This window comes from Hyaena hyaena, unplaced genomic scaffold, assembly GCF_003009895.1.
Source record: "Hyaena hyaena isolate Hyena2069 unplaced genomic scaffold, ASM300989v1 scaffold_205, whole genome shotgun sequence".
Classification (NCBI taxonomy): Eukaryota; Metazoa; Chordata; class Mammalia; order Carnivora; family Hyaenidae; genus Hyaena; species Hyaena hyaena.
The window spans coordinates 1,195,707-1,216,207 of record NW_024080838.1 but is presented as its reverse complement, the minus strand read 5'-3'; the positions used below and the strand labels follow the sequence as shown (position 1 = coordinate 1,216,207).

The 20,501-nt window shown below is 42.8% G+C and overlaps 1 protein-coding gene and 1 non-coding gene across 6 annotated transcripts in view; both read left to right on the top strand.

Moving 5' to 3' along the window:
* ARHGEF28 (Rho guanine nucleotide exchange factor 28) overlaps positions 1 to 20,501 on the top strand; it is a 304,052-nt gene that overhangs the window by 109,635 nt on the left and 173,916 nt on the right. For all 5 annotated transcript variants that reach the window (XM_039242075.1, XM_039242076.1, XM_039242078.1 and 2 more), the window contains exons 3-4: positions 14,161 to 14,308; positions 18,431 to 18,724. In XM_039242075.1, coding sequence (XP_039098006.1) covers positions 14,161 to 14,308; positions 18,431 to 18,724 — 442 coding nt within the window. The remainder of the gene's footprint in view (positions 1 to 14,160; positions 14,309 to 18,430; positions 18,725 to 20,501) is intronic.
* LOC120238398 lies at positions 8,392 to 8,498 on the top strand. The gene has a single exon (XR_005530210.1). It is a non-coding gene; the product is annotated as a U6 spliceosomal RNA (small nuclear RNA).

The following is a 20,501-nucleotide window of genomic DNA, read 5'->3' as shown; positions in this document are numbered from 1 at the left end:
GCTGAGCAGAAATCAAGAGTTGGACTCTTAAGTGACTGAACCACCCAGGACCCCCTTTAGTGTTCTTTAGAAATTATTGAGCAGTAGAGGATGGTGGGAGGGGCTATACCCCAAAAAAGGCCAACCTCCATGGTGTCCTTTCTGGTGTACCCACTTCTGCCCTGTAGATAAATGCTGATATGATTGCATCACTCTGCTCCTCAAAATCCCCCCCAGTGATTTCCTGTCCCTCAGGCCCTCCATGAGCTGGCCTCTGCCTTCATGTCCATCTTTTCCTCTGGTCATGTTCACCACCTCACATGTTGACAGCCTGGCCACAGTCAACTCTCCTTTCCCAAGGAACCATTCTGTAGCCGGTCTCCATGCTTTTCCTTAACTAAGTCCTGTCCCTCTTTGGGGGAGGATTTTGCCAGCATCCCATCGTGTACCTGGACACTCCTCCAAGCTGTGTGGAGTTCCTGGCACTAATTTGTGTGTTGTTGAAGCTTTTCTCTGCCCTTGAGGCTGTGAGCTCCCTGAAGGTAGGGTCAGGTCTTGTCCTCCTACCTGGCACAGTTCAGGGATTTGTTGAATGAAGGGAGAAGAAAGAATAAAATCATTTAAATGCAGTCACACTATTCATGCTCCTCGAACACAGATTTTTCTTCTTCTGAGTATTCAAAGTACAATAAAACCTTGGTTTGTGAGCATAATTCATTCCAGAAACATGCTTGTAATCCACAGCACTTGTATATCAGAGTGAATTTTAAGAACTCTTGGCTCAGTTGTGATCACGTGATGTTTGACGTCACATACTACTCGTATTGCAAGACATCGCTCACATATTAAGTTAAATTTTATTAGCAATGTTGCTTCATCTTACAGAACAAGTTAATCGCAACCCAAGGTTTTACCATATATGTTCATGTGTAACTTAAGACCGCAATAAGTTAGGTGTGGTGAGGCTGTTGAGTCCCTCAACAATGGGCCAGCCCCTACAGAGGCCCCGCCTCCAGCTGATGCAGCACTGAGCACAGAGGCAGGATGTAGCAGAAATTAGGAGGGAAGCAAAGCCTGTCTCGCAGAGATGGACCTGAGTCCTAGTTCTGCCCTGGGCCTTGCAGATTGCTGTGGTCACAATACTTTACCTCTCAAAGCCTCAGTTTTCTCCATCATGAAGATGATGGTTTCTACCTTGAAGAGTGATTGAAAGGACTTAATGAGATGATTAGCATGGTGTCTGATACATTCACATGCACAGTACTATTAATTAAGACACAAAGGGTTCCTTTAATGGTTGTTTTTATCCTTATGGGTTACTAAGCAACCTTGTGTAATAAATTGATGAATACTATTGCTTTCACATTGAATTTCCATGTTAGATGAGAAATTCTGTATTCAATGTGAGTTAAAACAAAATTTGACTCTTTCTTGAAGTTAGTTTAGTAATGTCTGTATAAGGGCTTTTGTCAGTGGTGAAGTAGCTGCACATAGGTACTTCTCATAATAAGGTTTGTAAAATGTACTTATATTTGTCAACTAAAGGTTTATAATTGGTTTTATTACAAAACTTTATATACTATAGAAGTTAGGGTTAAGGATGATCAAAGCTGTTTCATGTTCACATTGAAAATCCATCTGATCACACCCCCAGTTTGATCATTTGATGTAAATTGCTAATAAAGGCCAAGGGAGAGATAAATAGAAGTTCTCTCTCTTTCTGTCCCTCTCCATCCATCCATCCATCCATCCATCCATCCATCCATCCATCCATCCTTTATCTGTGTTTCTGTAAGAAATGGAAGGAAGGGCCTTGAACTACACTGCAGTCTTCCACAAGAGTCCTTACAGGATAATAATTACCCTCTTACTGACATTGGAAAGCATCCATTTCTGCACTTGGGCCTCCCAAATCATCTCAGTGGCACAGGGCTACTGGGGGTGCTACAGTTGATAAGCAGAGCTGAATAAAGATGTGCTTCCCTGGGAAGCTGATGCCTTCACCTCCTCCTTAGTAGTGAAAATCCTATCAAGAGCCTCTGTGATACGGCAGAAAATGCCTGGTAGTTTCTGGCCTGGCATCTGCACTGGGCTTCTCTGATCTCAAGCATGTCCCAGCCTGATCTCTTCTCAACAGTGCAGCCAAAGGGATCCTTTTAGAGTGAAATTTAGATCTTGTCACCTTTTTACACAGAGCTCCACGGTGGTTTCCCACTGCAGAGTTGACACCTGTATCCGTAATATAAGCTTTACTTCTTTCTAACCTTGCCTCCCATTTCTCTCCTCTTCTGCTTCAACCACGTTTCCTATCTCAAGTCCTCGAGGCACATGTCATTTTAGGGCCTTTGCACTTGCAGTCTCTCAACATGGAATTCTCTTTCGTACCCACATGGTTGACTCTTAGTTTATTCAGGTCTGCGATAGAACATCAGCTCACTGGGGGCATCTTCCTACTTTCTTGTCTAAGATATCTCTCTTTTCCCCACCTTACTTTTCTGAGCTCTTGAAAATCCCTCACATTTTAGGCTTTTGATTATTTCCTGTCTCTGTTTCCAGTAAAACGATATTGAGGCCAGGTAGTTTGTGGTAACCACAGCATCTAGTACACATGCAGTATATCTCACCGATGGATGAATGTATGGAGAAACATAGTGGTTGGTTCTGGCTCCATGGGGAATTGTGGGCCAGTCCCTCATCTATCTGTGTCATTAGGGGTTGTGAGGTTCAAATGGGACAGCATACACAGAAGTGCCTTGTGAACAGTGAATCACTAAGGACATGGAAGGTATTACTCTTACCAAGATTAATTACGCACTTTGGCTTTTGGGATTGCTTCTTTGCGTTGGTGGCTATAGAGCTTCAGGTATTGCTGGACTACGTGCTGAATTAGGAAGAAAGACTAGATTCCGATTGCCTTATGGCTGAATGGTGCCCTTGCTGAAGCCTGTAGTTAGCTGCTCTGTACGTAGGTCTTCTTTTTCACTGGCAGAGAACCCTGGACAGTTGACCTTGAAGATACAGAGAAAGTTCAAAGTACAGGGCTAAAAAGGACAAGGCCAGAAAAATGGGCTCCTGTATTCCAGAGTCATTGTCAATTCTAAAGTGGGACCGTGAATGGGAAAGGAAATCTCTTAGTGTGCCCCCTCCTCTCAACACTATTGTGTATGGCATGGGAGAGATGGACTTATGGCTGGGGTGTGACCATTAATTGGATGTGAGTAGTTTGGAAAAGCAGTTTCTGTGAGGTGTCACAAAGAGAGTTTCCATAGTGCTTCTTTTGCCCTTGGTTCTTTTTTCCATCATGTTAAAGAAGTTTTTTTTTTAATGTTTATTTTTGAGAGAGTGAGAGAGAGTACGAACAGAGGAGGGGCAGAGAGAGAGGGAGACAGAATCGGAAGCAGCTCCAGGCTCTGAGCTGTCAGCACAGAGTCTGACGCGGGGATCGAACCCACAGACTGAGATCGTGACCTAAGCTGAAGTCGGACAGCCTCTCCCCACATTTTTAATTTTAAAAAATCAGTTTTTTAAATTACAGTTTTATATCAGTTTCATGTATAATGATTCAACAATTCTATACATTACTCAGTACTCATCCTGATAAGTGCACTCTTAATCTCCTTCATCTGTTTTACCCATCCACCTACCTCCTCTCTGGCAGCCACCAGTTGTCTGTATTTAAGAGTCTGTTTCCTTTCTTTTTTTTTTATTTATTTATTAAGTGAAATCCTATGATATTTGTTTTCCTCTGACCTACTGCACTTAGCACTATATCCTCTAGGTCCATCCATGTTGTTGCAAATGGGAAGAGCTCATTTTTAAAAACTTTAATTCCAGCTTACGTAACATATGTTGTTATATTAGTTTCAGGTGTACAAGGTAGTGATTCACCAGTTCCATCTATGCAAGTGCCCTCCATTCTTGATTTTGATCAGATGAAATATCCTTGTAAGCATCAAAAGTCAACTCTTCCCTGCCCCCCCCCTTCCTTTTTACCCAAGGGGTTTCCAGATTGCAGTTCCTGGTAGGGTGGATCTATCTCTCTTCTCGTTTTCGTGTATTTTCCATCTTTCTTGCCCTTGCTTCAATTAAATTGTTAGTTGCTTTGGTTTTCTAGCCCTTTCTCCCCTTGCCATTGCCATCACTCCCCAGCCCATTGCTGCTGCTGTTTTCTCCTCTCCCTCCCCACTGAGCTCTCATCCTTTCCTTTTCTTTCCTTGCCTCCCACCCCCTCTGCTGGAGCTAGGGCTGTAGGGAGTTTTTAGGTGCCCTTTCCTTTTGCCCTCCACCCTCATTTTCTGTGGCTTCATGTTGGGCATGCTGTGGCTTGCTTGGCTTTGACCTGCACTTGTTTCCATTGGAGCAGGGGAAGAGTAAAGAGAAGAGCTGCAGGTCCTGAGAGCATGGTGTGTGGTTTGACAGAGGCGGTGAGAATGGAGGAAGAGAAGAGACAGGCGCAAGGGGAGAGGTGGATGTTGTGCACTGGGCTTTGGGGAACTTGGAAAGAGTTGATTGATTCTGCTCCTGATTTGTTTCCATGGAAGCCTTTTTTTTCTAAGTCCCTGGAGGAGGTGTCCGGGGTGAGGTGGTAAATCTTCCAACTAATGACTTGTGAAGCATGTGAAGAGCATTGGAAGGAGTGTGAAGACCTGGGCCCCTGCCCTGGGTCTCCTGTACAGTGGGATCCGGAGCAACTCACCTGTTGGTATAGCCTTCAGTTTCCTCACCCGTAATTCAGGTATTGATCAGATGAGTTCTGAGACTTTTTCGAGCTCTGTATTTTGTACTTTCTGAATCCTTACTTATCTGCGCAGGCATTCCTGATTCTTTTATCATTGTGCTAGTCATTCCTTGGTAGGACCTTTAGTACTCTTATTTAAGAATGGCTTCTGTATGTGTGTGTGTGTGTTGTTGTTGTTGGTAGAGAGTAGAATTTGTGTTCTGGCAAGATGCTGGTTAGATGAGAAAGAAAAAGGGCACTATTCCATTCTTTTGTACTCTCAGAAGAGGGACTTCCTGTGAAATGCAGGAGCTATGTGTTCTACTCTGAAATAAGAACATAGACGATTGTGTCACTGTTCTTTGCCCAGGAGTTATCCATTCATGGAAACTTAGTGTTCTTTGTGTTCCTTATAGTCTAGGTTTTGGTTTGGCACATTCAGTGCTATCTGTGAACCCACATTGACCTTCACATGACTCTTGGTTTGATGTATGTTTGTAGACCTCAAGCAGTAAATAATAACCAAATGATGATATTGTCTGCTTGGATTCAACCCAGATCTACAATTGATGAGTTGTAGTTTTTATGGTGTTGAAAATGGAAAGCTTGTTTGAGATGTGAAATAGATAATGAAGTTGGGGTGGGGCACCTGGGTGACTGAGTCTTTCAAATGTCCAACTTCAGCTCAGGTCATGATCTCATTGTTGATGAGTTCAAGCCCCGTTTTGGGCTCTGTGCTGACAGTGCAGAGCCTGTTTGGGATTCTCTGTCTCCCTCTCTTTGCACCTTCTTCACTCATACGCACTGAACTAGCGTTTTTTTTTTCTTCTTCTCTCTCTCTCCCCCCTCCACTCTCTCAAAAATAGGTACACGTTTAAAAATAGGAAGAAAAAAAAGAAAATGAGGATAGGGGAACTTAATCTTCTAATATAGACTACCAGAGGAGATCCTAGAGTCAGAGAGGTCTTACACTAAACAGATGGCATTAAAACTTTTTTCCTGAAGGAAAACCAATTTTTTTCCTCTTAGGAAAACCTTTTTTCCTCATAGGAAAACGCTTTTACCACCAAAGGAAAAATGCTTTTTTCCCAAAGTATTATGGGGAACTTTAATATATAAAATGGACATAACTTCTTTATTATAAATGTATTCTTCAATATAAATCTATTCCATTTATTAATTGACTGAGAGCAGTGACTTAGCCTGGCAGTTCAGGTCCTTTCCAGTGTATTAAAATTTGGTAATTAAGACGTATAAGTGAATGCAATCAAAGAGGTTTAAAAATAATTAGAAACCTATTTTCCATAATGAAATGTAAATGGGATGCTTGTGAACTCTCAATGTGTCTATTAGTCTCCATTAGAATCCAGTGTTCCCTGAGCTGAGTTTGAAAACCACTAATGGAGAGAATGAGAATGAACTAACCATCAAGCTAAGGAGCTAGGAAACTGAAGCAAAAGAATAGGGAGAGGTGAATTTTTTTTTTAATTTGAGAGAGGGTGGGAGAGGGGCAGAGACAGAATGAGGGGGGAGGAGGGGGAAGAGGGGCAGAGAGAGAGAGAGAGAGAGAGAGAGAGAGAGAATCTTAAGCTTGCTGGGTATGGGGCCCAATGTGGGATTCAGTCCCACAACCCTGGGATCATGATCTGAACCAAAATCAAGAGTCAGATATTCAACTGACTGAGCCACCCAGGTACACCAATTGAGAGATTAATTTAAACACACACACACACACACACACACCCCAAAAGACCACTTATCTAGACCCACATATTCTTTTCATACTGAAGGTATTAATCTAGAATTCTGTAACAGGTCTCATAGATTCTAGATTTGCAAGACTAGATCAGTCTTGATTTAGTTCCATTCTCTGTTACGATGCATATTAAATAAAACAAAAACAAAAAAGCGCTGTGTTCTGGTTGTGCTTAGTCCTTAAGCTAACGCAGTCTTCGTCATCGTTGGACATCTGTGATCCCTACAAGGCTCTCACTGTACAGCTGCACTCTGTGCCCTGTCCTTCCCTCCATTGTTCTGTGCTTTCCCCCTTGGGGCCTGCAGGGCCCCCATCTGCATGATAGACCCTCAGATACTTGTAACAGTGAACACTTAACCACGATTCTTCTCTCCTTGGGCAAAACAGTCCCAGTTCCTTCGATTGTTCTTCATATGACAGCATGGTTTTTGTGTCCCTTTGGCATCCTTGTCCTTTTCCCCTGAATGTGTTGTCAGTTTTGTCTGTACTTAAGTATTATATGGCCCACGTATGTCTGATGACAGCAGAGCCAGACCATACCCACTCACTGGAGTTCGTGGACTTTCATCCATGCAGGGTAGGGCAGAATTAGCGTTTTTGGGTGGCCATCTCACTGGTCACGTATGCATACTTAATTAGTGGTAAAATCCTAACTGGTGTCCAGTTGTTAACTGCAATTTGTTTCATTTCTATTTTATTAAAAAAATTTTAATGTTTATTTTTGAGAGAGAGAGAGAGAGAGAACAAACACATGGGAGAGGGGCAGAGAGAGAGAGAGAGAGAGAGAGAGAGAGAGAGAGAGAGAGACCCAGAATCCAAAGCAGGCTCCAGGCTCTGAGCTGTCAGCACAGAGCCAAGGTGGGGCTTGAGCTCATGAACTGTGGGATCAGGACCTGAGCTGAAGTCGGATGCTTAAGTGACTGAGCCACCCAGGTGCCCCAAGTTAGTGATTTTTAAAAAGAAGCAAACTAAGGAGGTTTTTAAAGCTGCCTTTTTTTTTTCTTGTGGCATCTGGAGTAATTTACTGACCCCAGTCACGAATTGTTTTTTTCCTTACTCACTTTAGCTTTAATACAAAAACAAAGGCTATTTCACTTCTGTAGAGGTGAATCATTACATCAAGTGTGAAAGTCATGGAGAATTTTTGACTTGTGTATTTATGTGTAACTGAATTTATTGCAGAGGTATGAAAAATGGGTGGCTTTTTAATATTAACATGCATTTAATTTATGGTAATTACTCATTTTAATAAATAACTGTGTTAAGTATGTAATTCAGGTCTTTTAAATCCTTGACAATTTTTTTGTGTTCTTCTTGTGTCAGCTACTGAGAGAGGCATGGTAAAGTCTAACATTAGTGATTATGGATTGGTCTAGGTCTTGGGCTTGTTAATTTTTTAAAAAATCTTTTAAATTAAGCTACTTTATTAGGTGAATACAGATTTAATACAATGATAACCTATTTTTCAACTCACGATGATACAAAATTCCCGTTTCTCTTACTATATGTCTTGCTTTAAAATCTTCTTTTTCTGATACTATTTTCACCCTAACAGCTTTCTTTTGCTTGGTATATCTTTTTGCTCTTTTTTTAAATATTTATTTATTTTTGAGAGAGAGAGAGAGAGAGAGAGAGAGAGAGAGGAGAAAGAAAGAGACAGAGTGTGAGCTCAGGAGGGGCAGAGAAAGGGAGACACAGAATCTGAAGCAGGCTCCAGGCTCTGAGCCGTCAGCACAGAGCCCGACGGGCTTGTACTCATAAACTGCAAGATCATGACCTTAGCCGAAGTCAGACGCTTAACCAGCTGAGTCACCTAGGTGCCCTGTCTTTCTACTTTTAAGCTTTCTGTTTTATTTTTATTTTTGAGTTAAAAGATTCCTTTCTGACCGTGTTGGTTTTGTGTTTGGATCAATTCATTTACACTTAATACAATTGCTGGGTGCTCGCTTCGGCAGCACATATACTAAAATTGGAACGATACAGAGAAGATTAGCATGGCCCCTGTGCAAGGATGACATGCAAATTTGTGAAGCGTTCCATATTAAAAAAAAAAACAAAAAAAACAGAATGGAAAGGGGATGACGTAACTTGAGGGTTGGGGCAGAAATCAAGACACTCTATACTGTCCAGCTGGCTCTGGAGGCTTGATCTTGTTAGTACTGACTAGTTCCTGTACTTGTATTTACTTAGCTTTAAAATTGGGGGGCGCCTGGGTGGCTTAGTCAGTTAAGCGTCCGACTTTCTCTCAGGTCATGATCTTGCGGTTCGTGGGTTCGAGCCCTGCGTCGGGCTCTGTGCTGACTGCCAGCTCAGGGCCTGGAGCCTGTTTCAGAGTCTGTCTCCCTCTCTCTCTGACCCTTCCCTGCTCACGCTGTCTCTCTCGCCTAGAAATAAATTAAAAAAAAATTTAAAATTGGAAAATGCACTTTAAAAAGTTTTCAAGAATCTCAGGATATATTTAACGCTGCTCTTCAGAGAAGGTCCTTTGTAGAATTATTTTTTGTTGTGAAGAAGACAAGCTTTATTGGCAAGTATCAGTAAACTTTTAGTACAGCATTTAGCATCACACTTCTAGTGGCATCATAAAAATCTAGTGGTACCCTTCTAGTGGCATCATAAAAATCACTCCACACAAAGACCATGCAGAGAACCTTGCAAAATAGTTGGGCATGTCTTACTGTCCTGTCACAAGTTGACCATTGTCTGTAAGTTCCCATTTCTACTTAGTGGTGTAAAGTTAGAGTTGAATAATACAGATACCTTTGAGAATATGAGGAAATCTATAAACCTTTACACAGAATAATGGACACATACACATAAAAAGAGAGTCTGGATAACAATTTGAAGGGGTCCCAGGCCACCTGGAACCTATTTGTGGAGTCTTCCTGTGGCTCCAAGTGAAGAAATCCCACTAGAAAAAGATGCATACTTTGTTCTCCTTGTGGTCATTTGAAATTACTGTTGTCATTGCCTCTTCATGCCAGATACTCTAGAAACTAGATGGTTAAGTTTTTTGAGCAAATGACGTCGTTACTAACCAGATATAATTACACATACATGGCCAATAGAGGGCGAGAGTGAAGACTGTAGGGAGAACATTAGCACAAAGATATCCAGTGATTAGATCATACAGGCGCCAAGTTACTCAAGGTATTTAGAGACCTCGATTAATGAAAAAAGACTTAGAATGTGCACATTGGTGTCGACCGTTTCCATCTGAAACGTTCATCGGAAGAGGAATAAAAGAGTTGGATGAAAGAAATGGCATTAAATCTTTTTGCCACGTTAAACTTTTTTGGTTCTTTGAGAAGAAATCCACAGATGTCCCTGCATTTCAGCAGAAGGTTTGATCTTTCCCAAGTATTGATGAGTTTTACAAGCAGAATTTCTCTGTGAGGTGCTTCATGGTAGAAAATGTTGGTTTAATTTATGTGTGTATGTGTGTTTATACTGAGCAGCGTTTTTACTCAGCATTTGTTTTCAATTTCTATGTTACTGGCCTGTAGAGATTTTCCAAGAGTACCTGAGTGCTTTTTATTTGGGCAAGAGTAGATAACTGGTGGTACACCTTCACTGTTCAGAGAGGAAAGGGACTGACTCTGGTGTTCATCTCAACCGGTTGACTTGAGAAAGTGAAATTGTTGAAGTGCTTAAGACAAATATGAATGGCAAAAGGAAGACCAGTATTCTTAAACTTGCCATTCAGTCATACCACTAACAGTGTTGACACTATTTAGCAGCACCCTTTAATAAAAGTGGGCAGCAACTGTCACCGGTAAAGGAAAAAAGATGAATGAAATCAAGGAGGAACTGTTGACTATCCATAAATTAGCAACTAAAAGTTTTGACCAGGCTGCGATGAAAAGGATACCTATGACCAGCACAGGTGACAATGAAATTCAATGGAACATTATTAGAGAGCAGTTAGGCAATTTGTGCCCAACTTTCACATTTTTGGACCGATTTCTGGAATTTTGTTCTACAAAAGTTAAAGCATAATGTACATGAAAAGGTTTGGTGTAATATTGTTTATAATGTTAAGCTAGAAACAGTCTTAAAGTACAACAGTACAGGGATGATAGAGTAAAATATAGAACATTATATTTGATGGAGTGCAATTAAAAATGGTGCCAAAATTATAACATGGAAAAGTACTTTTGACGGAAAAGCACAACCATACACGTACTTAAGCTGTGATGATCACTCTATAAGAGTCAGCTGTGCATTGAACAAAGGCTGTAAGGGAATAGGAATGAAAACAAGTTGGTACTTTTGGGTGGTGTCAGGATGGATGGGATATATTTAAATGCTACTATTTTCTTCAATAATGATAAATTTTAGACAGCCTTCTAACTTTATGTGCTTATGAATTTTGGGGTTTAATACTGAATTAATTGGAAGTTGAGATATGTGACATGATGCCTTCCCCACCCCCCCAATAGATAGCTTTTGTTCCAAAAGTGATTGGCTTGAAATGTCACATTTATCATGTACTTGCCATGCATCTGCTTCTGGACTTCATACTTAGTGGTCTGTCTGTGTCCTCTCTCACTCTATTTAAGTTATGCTTCTGTTGTATGCTTTGCTTTGAGGTAGGGCAAATTCAGACCCCACCCTGCAGAGCCTAAGCATTGTCTTTCTCCAAACTGTTCCTGGTCTTGGGTATCTGTTCTTCCAGATGGAAATGATGGAGGCACACTGGAATTCTGTAGGTTGGGATTTATCTTTGCCATTAATAAAGTCAATGACCCTTTAAGAAAAAGAGTTGAGGGGCGCCTGGGTGGCTTGGTCGGTTAAGCGTCCGACTTTCACTTAGGTCATGATCTCGCGGTTCGTGGGTTCAAGCCCCGCGTCGGGCTCTGTGCTGACTGCCGGCTCAGAGCCTGGAGCCTGTTTCAATCTGTGACTCCCTCTCTCTCTGACCCTCCCCTGCTCACGCTGTATCTCTCTCTCTTAGAAATAAAACATTAAAAAAAAAAATTAAAAAGAAAAAGAGTTGATTTTCGGTGGCCACAGCAGTTAGAAAGATCCCAGTCTGACCTGCAAATTGTCCCTTGGCACTGATTATTTATACCATACTTGTTTTTTTTAATAGTTTATCATCAAGTTGGTTTCCATAAAACGCCCAGTGCTCATCCCCACAAGTGCCCTCCTCCATGCCCATCACCGCCCTTCCGATACCGTACTTGTTTTTCAGAACATTTTCAGAAACCCATTTTTCCTGTTGTGTGTAGCTTCATCTGAATCTCCTTTGAGCTTTAACTTTCTTGAATGAAAATGTTCATGTTCTTTCATATACATATTGCCTTTTTCTGGCGTCTTCTCCTGCCAACCCTCCACCCCATTCTGTCACACTGGGCTTCTTTCTTAGTTTCTGCGTCACCCCCTTCCCTCCTCCTCCTATAATATCTTCTGTTTCTTTCTGATCTCCTTGTGATTAGCAAAGAAGAGGGCTGCTTTCATTGCTGAGTATTATTCTTAGTGCTAAGACTGGGTACATCTCTCCTTAATGGTTATGTCTTATTACTGGCCTGTTGTTTATCTTCTTTTATCGATGTAGAGCATGGTATGGTTTCAAAAGGAAGGCACATCTGAATTGTAAAACTGTTCTCTTGGGGGTGGGGGGGGGTATTGCTTTGAAAAGGATTGCAGTTAAACTTCTTTATAAATGTGGTCCTTGTTCCCCCAAACAGATAAAGTAGTAATGTGATGGTTGTTTTGAACAGTTCCAGATTAGATATCCTTTCGATCTGTGGAAAAACTTCGATCTGGTTATACGATTTGTTTTCTTTAAAAAAAAAAAAAGAAAAAAAAAAGAAAAAAAAAAAAACAAAGCAGGTCAGATTCTGTTCGTGGACAATTAACAGTCTCTTTAGCAACCAGGAACATGACTAACACAAGCTGTTCTTCCTTTTTTAGGAAATGGGATTTCATCTAAGTTTCCTCTCTGTCATATCAGACATTTGTTACTGTTTTTTGCTTTTCAGATCCTCTTCCTGAACTTTTTTGGAAGCTATCGTATGGTGCATTTTACTTGGCATGTTACTTTCTATTGATTACATTTGTGCATGTTTGCGCATGCTCACATGCAGAGAAAGGACAATCCAAAACTGTAAACTTGTGATTTTTTTCCCATGAAACCACAGTTTGTGTTTATACCAATTCATAATTAAAGAATATCTCAGGGGCATCTGGGTGGCTCAGTTGGTCAAGTGTCCAACTACGACTCAGATCATGATCTTGCCGTTCATGGGCTTGAGCCCTGCACCAGGCTCTGTGCTGACAGCTCAGAGCCTGGAGTCTGCTTCCCATCTGCGTCTCCTACTTTCTCTGCTCCTCCTCTGCTCTTGCTCTCTCAAAAATAAATAAATGTTAAAAAAAAGAAGATAATGTTTCATGTGTGTTTTGGATTACAAACTGCCAGGAAAACATAGCTGTTTTATTTTTAAAGTTTAGATGAAATATCCGTGTGATTATTAGACAAAGAAGTTGTGCACTGATTTTGTTTCTGATACTGATTGACATAATTCTCAATATCCTACAGAATGTAGTGCTGATATCCATCAAAGGCAAACAGATGTTAAGGAGACTGTTTAGAATTTCCTCTGTTTCCTTTCCTCGGCTATCATAGGGGGAGGCACTTGCCAAGAGAGGGTTTGTTTTTGTTGGGCAAGCACACAAAAGCCCAGATGCTTCTCTGCACTGGGCCAAGCTCTGGAGGCCCTCCAAAGTGGGGGACCCTTTCCACCTCCTCGTTTCCATTATCCTGCCACTCCCATAGGCTGGGTGGAATGTACCATCTCCCTGAAGGACGCCCTTTGTATTGTTTGTGTGTGTGTGTGTGTGTGTTTGAGTGGAGGGAGTGGCCCGAGTCCTTTGAGTCTTCGAGCATCCCAAGATGGTCTGGCAGCCTTGTCCATCACTGCTCTTCCCACAGTTGTAGCAGTGTTGATCTAGCCCCTCCATGCAATGCAGCCTCTGAATGATGATGTACTGAGGAGCCCTCACCTGCTGTCTGCCTCCTTGGCATACCTTCCTTCCTTGGTATGTGTCTCTGGGACCCAAGGGCAGCTCCTGTCCTCTGGACCAGGGCACTTAGAGGGCTTTGTGCCAACCAGAAGCTCTCGGGAGAAAGTGTGAGGCCAGGCCAGATGAGAGAGAGGACTTGGAATTGCCTCAGAGAAGACAAATAGCACTTGGAACCGGCACTGCAAGTGTGGGAGCATGTGATGCTATTTATTTGGCAAAGTTTGTGAATATTTAAAGTTCTTACCACCTACTGTGATCCACCTTATAGGGTAAGGCAATAACTAAAAATAATTGTTTTGAACCTTTGTACTATGGTGGTATATCAGGAACAAAAACAAATTAATAGAATCAGTGATGTTCGTCAGGCAGGAAATAAAGGACAACAAAGTTAAATTACATTTCTATAGCTAGTAAATTTAAGAAATTTCTTCCCTCTGCTTTGGACTTCTTCAGGCTTAAAACAGAACAATCCATCTCTGACACACATCCTTTAATATATCAGAAAGCATCTGTCATCGAAAGTGTTTGTTTTCAGAAAGGAGGACTTGCAGTATTTGAACCTCAACCACGTGAAATGAACACACCACCACCGTTTTGGACCCCAGCCCTTGTAACTGTGGTTTTTTTTAGAGCCAGGACAAGAAAGTGTGATGATGCCTCAACTTACTCATTTTTTTAGGGGCAGATGACCGTCTATGCCAAGTTTGGCAAAAATGTTTATCTTCCTAAAGATGCCGAGTTTTACTTTATTTATGACGGATCTCACCAGAGACATGTCGTGATTGCAGAGCGCACCGCGGATAACGTTCTCCAGTCCAGCATTCCAGGTGAAGTATAGTCTTTACTCCGCATTTGGGAAATCTGTCTGGAAGCCTCTTTCCTCCAGGGACATAGATTGGGGAGAGGACCAGGAGGAGCAAGTAAACAGTGCTCCAAGTGGGGTGGGTGTGGGCGAGAGGGGTGGGGGAGGGGAGGGGCGGAGCGCATGAGAACACGCACCCTGGGTTATCTCGCTGCAATTTTTTTAGCTGTCTCCCCCTTGCCTTAGACTGGGCAGACCGTCTTTCTGGTTGCACCTGACTTTCACAGTTGGCTCCGCTTTGGATGTGGTCGAATGGAGGAGTCACTCTATGTTAGGATCACCTCTGTTGTCCCAGAGCCTACGGCCAGGATGGCTCAGGCAGAACTGAGACTGGGCCAGAAGGTCTTCACTCTCCCTGCCTCCTTCCCCTACATGGAGTCTGGAAGCCCAGTGTCTGCAAGCCCAGTGTCTGCCTCTCTCTCGCTTGCTCCTTTTGGTGGCTGGGGTTCCCTCTATGCCGTTCTGTGCATCTAGACTTTCTTCACCAGATCTCAGGCTCCATAACCTTCTCTTCCCACCACCCGAATGCTCATGTTCAGAACCTTGTCATTCTCCTACATGTCTTCTTCTATTACCATGGCGACAGATGACAATGTTTCATGTTAATGTTAGTTAAGAGCTAAATAGTTCTCAGAGGCAGCTGTTTTTGAAACTTCATTGGAGTGTAGGTTATGTATCTGAGACATCAAGCTTAGCCCCCGAGTATAATGAAGATTTTACTATTTGTAGGAGGGGAGGATTTTGTTGTTTGGTTTATTGATGGGTTGTGTGTGTGTGTGTGTGTGTGTGTGTGTGTGTGTGTTTAACCTAAATGCATCTTTTAAGCCCTCTAAATTGCATTGTGGAGGGAATCTTCAGTTTTTTTTATGGATAAGATTGGCCTCATTTTTAGAGGAAAGATATTTTTTTAAAGTATTTTATATTTTTTGATAGAGATGGTACAAGTAGGGGAGAGGGGGAGAGAGGGAGAGAGGAAGAATCTGAAGCAGGCTCTACACAGTGCACAGAGCCAGCCATGGGGCTGGAATTCTAAGACCCTGGGATCGTGGCCAGAGTTGAAATAAAGAGTCAGATGCTCATCTGACAGCCACCCGGGTGCCTCCGGAGGAAGGATATTTCTAAGTGCCTCTGCACTCTGTCTGTTACATGTGGGAAGAAGGTAGACAATAAACCTGAAAACAACACAGAGTGAGAATTGCAGACATGTGCAAAGGCCCTTCAGCCCTACCTCACTTGGTTACCGGATCAGTCTGTTGTCACATTTCTGACACCATTTAAGGCAACTTTAAGCACTTCTCCCTCTGGCCCAATAACTTCTGTCCTCAGAAGAACAAAAGCCAAACCTCTGTAATGGTGCAGAGTCACTTTGGCTGTGATTCTTGAGCCTTTGTCTTTCTGCCTTGGCATGTATGTTGGTTGATGTCTCTACTGCCTTTTGCTTCCCCCTCCTTGCTCCATTTTCCCTTAGGAAGACTCTTACGGAGGAAGAATGAAAATAATAATGAACGTGTAAATCCTAATATCGAAACTTCTGTCATTTTCTTTACTTGGACCTAGGGGTTAGCCTCCTTCCCATTCCTTGTATGTTAGAGAAAATCTTTCTGATAATAAGATCACTGGTTTTGAAGTGAGGGGTCTTACCTTTATTTTAGCAGATTCCGTACAGGCAGGTGACAGTCCCTGTTTCTGAACTGTAAATGTCTCCCATTGCAGCTTTCCCACGGTAACCTCTCAGAGGTGTGGAGACTGGATTTCTGTAGTATGTACTGGAAGCTTATGGTCTGGGTGGGGGGCAGCATTCCGTGCCTGCACCAGTGGACCATTTTTAAAAAAATATAATATAGTTTATTGTCAAATTGGTTTCCATACAGAACCCAGTGCTCATCCCAACAAGTGCCCTCCTCCATGCCTATCACCCAATTTCCCCTCTCCCCCAGCCCCCAACAATCCTCAGTTTATTCTCAGTATTTAAGGGTCTCTTATGGTTTGCCTCCCTCCTTCTCCATAAGTATTTTCCCCCTTCCCCTCCCCCATGGTCTTCTGTTAAGTTTCTCCTGATCCACATATGAATGAAAACATATGGTATCTGTTTTTCTCTGCCTGACTTAGTTCACTCACCATAATATTCTCCAGTTCCATCCACGTTGCTACCAATGGCCGGGTTTCATTCCAGTGGATCATTTTTAAAGAGGTGATGTGGAATGGCAGTAGTTCTCACTTAGTAAACCAAGATGCTTGTGTTCCTGTGAAGGCTCCAATTAGCCATTTGCTTGGCAATGATGCTGATAATCACAGACATTTGGTGGTACGAATTTCTGGAGATTGTGCCAAGTGCAGCATAAAAGGGTACCTGGGTAGTGGTTCTCCCACCTTGACAAGATGAAGGAGAGTGTACGAAGGAGGGGTGGGTGGCAGGATTAGAGGACCACCCACACCACAAGTATTAAGAACACCTCTAAGACACAGGCTCTTCTCAGAAGTGGCAGGGGTAGGGAGCCGTGAACAATGCGTGTGAGTATTTCTGTTGAGTTGTCTTCACTTATCCTAACTCATATTCCAAGGACCTCTGTGGAGCTACTTTATAAAACTATCATCAGGGCTCCTGGGTGGCTTAGTCGGTTAAGCGTCCCACTTCAGCTCAGGTCATGATCTCATGGTTCGTGGGTTCAAGCCCCGTGTCGGGCTCTGTGCTGAGAGCTCAGAGCCTGGAGCCTGTCTTCAGATTCTGTGTCTGCTTCTCCCTCTGGCCCTCCCCTGCTCATACTGTCTCTATCTCTCTCTCAAAAATAAATAAAACATTAAAAATAATTTTTAAAATCTCCCAAAAGTATCATCTAAATAAATACCTAAAAATGGAAGAGAGGGGAAGAAGTGACAGAGCAGGAAAGGGCAAAGGGCTTTATTTATTTATTTATTTTTACAAATAATTTATTGTCAAATTAGTTTCCACATAACACCCAGTGCTCATCCCCACAAGTGCCCTCCTCCATGCCCATCCCCCCTCCCCCCACATCCATCAGTCCTCAGTTTGTTCTCAGCATTCAAGAGTCTCTCATGGTTTGCCTCTCTCCCTTTCCCCCACCATTTCCCCCCTTCTTCTCCCCCATGGTCCTCCGTTAAGTTCCTCCTAATCCTCCTATACGTGCAAACATATGATATTTGTCCTTCTCTGCCTGACTTATTTCACTCAGCAGAACACCCTCAAGGTCCATCCATGTTGCTACACATGGCCAGATTTCATTCTTTTTCATTGCCAAGTAGTATTCCATGGTATAGATGAACCACATCTTCTTGATCCATTCGTCCGTTGATGGACACTGAGGGTCTTTCCATGTTTTGGCTATTGTGGAGAGTGCTGCTATGAACATTGGGGTACTTGTGCCCCTATGCATCAGCACTCCTGTATCCCTTGGGTAAATTCCTAGCAGTGCTATTGCTGGGTCATAGGGGAGTTCTATTGTTAGTTTCCTGAGGAACCTCCACACTGTTTTCCAGAGGGGCTGCACCAGTTTGCATTCCCACCAACAGTGTAGGAGGGTGCCCGTTTCTCCACATCCTCGCCAGCATCTAGAGTTCTCTGATTTGCTCATTTTAGCCACTCTGACTGGCGTGAGGTGGTATCTCAGTGTGGTTTTGATTTGTATTTCCCTGATGAGGAGGGATGCTGAGCATCGTTTCATGTGTCTGTTGGCCATCTGGATGTCCTCTTTGGAGAAGTGTCTGTTCATATCTTATGAAGGGCAAAGGGCTTTAAAATGACCATGTTGAATTCAGTGTTTAGGGTAGAAGCACAAGGTGAAGGTAGGCCAGTAGCAGTGGTGGATAATGATAGGCGAACAGACACTGAAATACTCAGAGCTTAAAAAGATTAGTTTTAAAATTGGGAGTTACTGAAAGAAAATGGGACCCACGTTAATTCGGCCCCCCAAGCATGGCAGCATTTAAAGATAGCTGGTGACATCTCCCTTCGGCCTCACTCCCCTGGAGCATGTGGTCTGCGCAGGCAGTGCAGTGAGCCTAGCGACCCCCGCCTGGGTGAGCATCTCACGCAGGCGCCAGGTGACCTGTTCACTGTCTTGTTGTCCAGGCCACGGGCTTCAGGAGACGGTGATGGTATCTGTGTGCCTCTGCTCGGAAGGTTACTCCCCAGTGACCATGGGCTCTGGCTCCGTGACCTACGTGGACAACATGGCATGCAGGCTGGCTCGTTTGCTGCTCACCCAGGCTGATCGCCTCACAGTCGGAAGTCATCAGACCTTGCTGACCCCATTTGCCGTGACGGTGGGAGCGCTGCCTGCTTTGGATGAGGAGCTCGTGCTGGCTCTGACCCATCTGGACTTGCCTCTTGGGTGGACTGTCTTGGGAAATTCTTCACTTGAAGGTGGGTCTGCACCAGATGTTTAGATGTCTTTTCTCTATGTTCCTTACACTTTGTTGTCTGTCTCCGTGGGTTGATTTTCCCATCCATTTTTTTACCGGAGCCTCACTCTCATGTGGCTGGGCTCCCTGAGATCCTGGGTCTCTCACCTCTGGGCTGGTTGACGCTCTTCAGCTCTATTCCAGGCGGTGAAGAACTTTGCCTGCAGGATGGAAGGACTCTTGCTTGGGGTTAGGCTCTCGTGCCAGCTGCTCTGGGCTGTGGCTCTACTTCCCTTGGCACTTGTTCTTGCTGTGAGCTGGTGGCCCTATTTACAAGTGGGTAGATACATCAGGCAAAGAGTAACAGGAAGCCAGCTCTGTGGAACTGAGCTATGGAAATGTGGCCCTGCAGGAAATAAAACCAAAATGTTGACATTTTAAAAATGGTGTTGCGGAGAGTATCCAAATGTTTCTACTAACTTTTGAAGATACCTCTGGAATGGTTCCTATGTATTAAAAGACTGTATAGACTCTTTTCAATGTTTACTTATTTGTAAGAGAGGTAAATGGAGAGCAGGGGAGGGGCAGAGAGGGGGTGGGAGAGAGGATCTGAAGCAGGCTCCATGCTGACAGCAGAGAGCCTGATGCGGGGCTCAAACTCATGAATTGTGAGATCATGACCTGTGTCAAAGTCACATGCTCAGAACCACCCAGGTGCCCCAAGACTGAATAGACTCTGAACATCAACCATTTGTATGTGAACAAAGATGGATGTTTTGTATACGTCCATACAAGGCATGAGGTTAAACTGTTCAATAGATACTTCTTCTGGTGATTACAGGTCACAGAATTTTATTAGAAATAAATGTTGTCAGGGGCGCCTGGGTGGCTTAGTCGGTTAAGCACCTGACATCAGGTCATGATCTCGTGGTTCATGAGTTTGAGCCCCACGTTGGGCTCTGTGCTGACAGCTCAGAGCCTGGAGACTGCTTCAGATTCTATGTCTCCCTCTCTCTCTGCCCCTCCTCCCACTCATTATCTCTTCCTCTCTCTCTCTCTCTCTCAAAAATAAATAAAACATTAAAAAAATTGAAAAAAGATGTTCTGTATTTAATTAAAAACAAATATACTGTTGTTGTCTTTGTGTATTGCATACTTTAGTTTAATGGTTGGATGATGCTGTGTTCAAGAGTTTCTGCTTCCTGATAAATTCTGATTACAGGTTGATTTAAATTTGATCATCGATGGGATGAAGTGCACTAATCTGGGTAAAGGGATATGATTTTTGTAAACAGAATCATAAGGCCATCAGCCACAGAGAGGATCTTCATTTCTTTCTTTCCACCAGGGTTAAAGTAAAGCTCTCTTGGGAAATTAAACATGTTTCTTACTTCTTAAGACCTTGGATGAGGCAAGTCATTATTTTAGTTCAGGGTGGAGCCATGTCTGACTCCTGTGTTCTGTACTTAGCTGTATGGTAGCTGATCGATGTGTATGAAGAGGTGGGTGTCCGGGGAAAGTAGGAGGTATTTGTTCTCACCAGTATCTCCAAGGACCTACCAAATGGCTTGGAACATATCAAGTGTTCAAGAAGTACTTGTCATATGAGCGAAGGTTGTATTTTGGGACCTTCAAAAGGAAGTCACACATTCTGGATCCCACTCTTGTAATTCATATATATATATATATGTATATATATATATATATACGTATATATGTATATATATATATATATATGTATATATATATATACGTATATATGTATATATATATATATATATGTATATATATATATATAT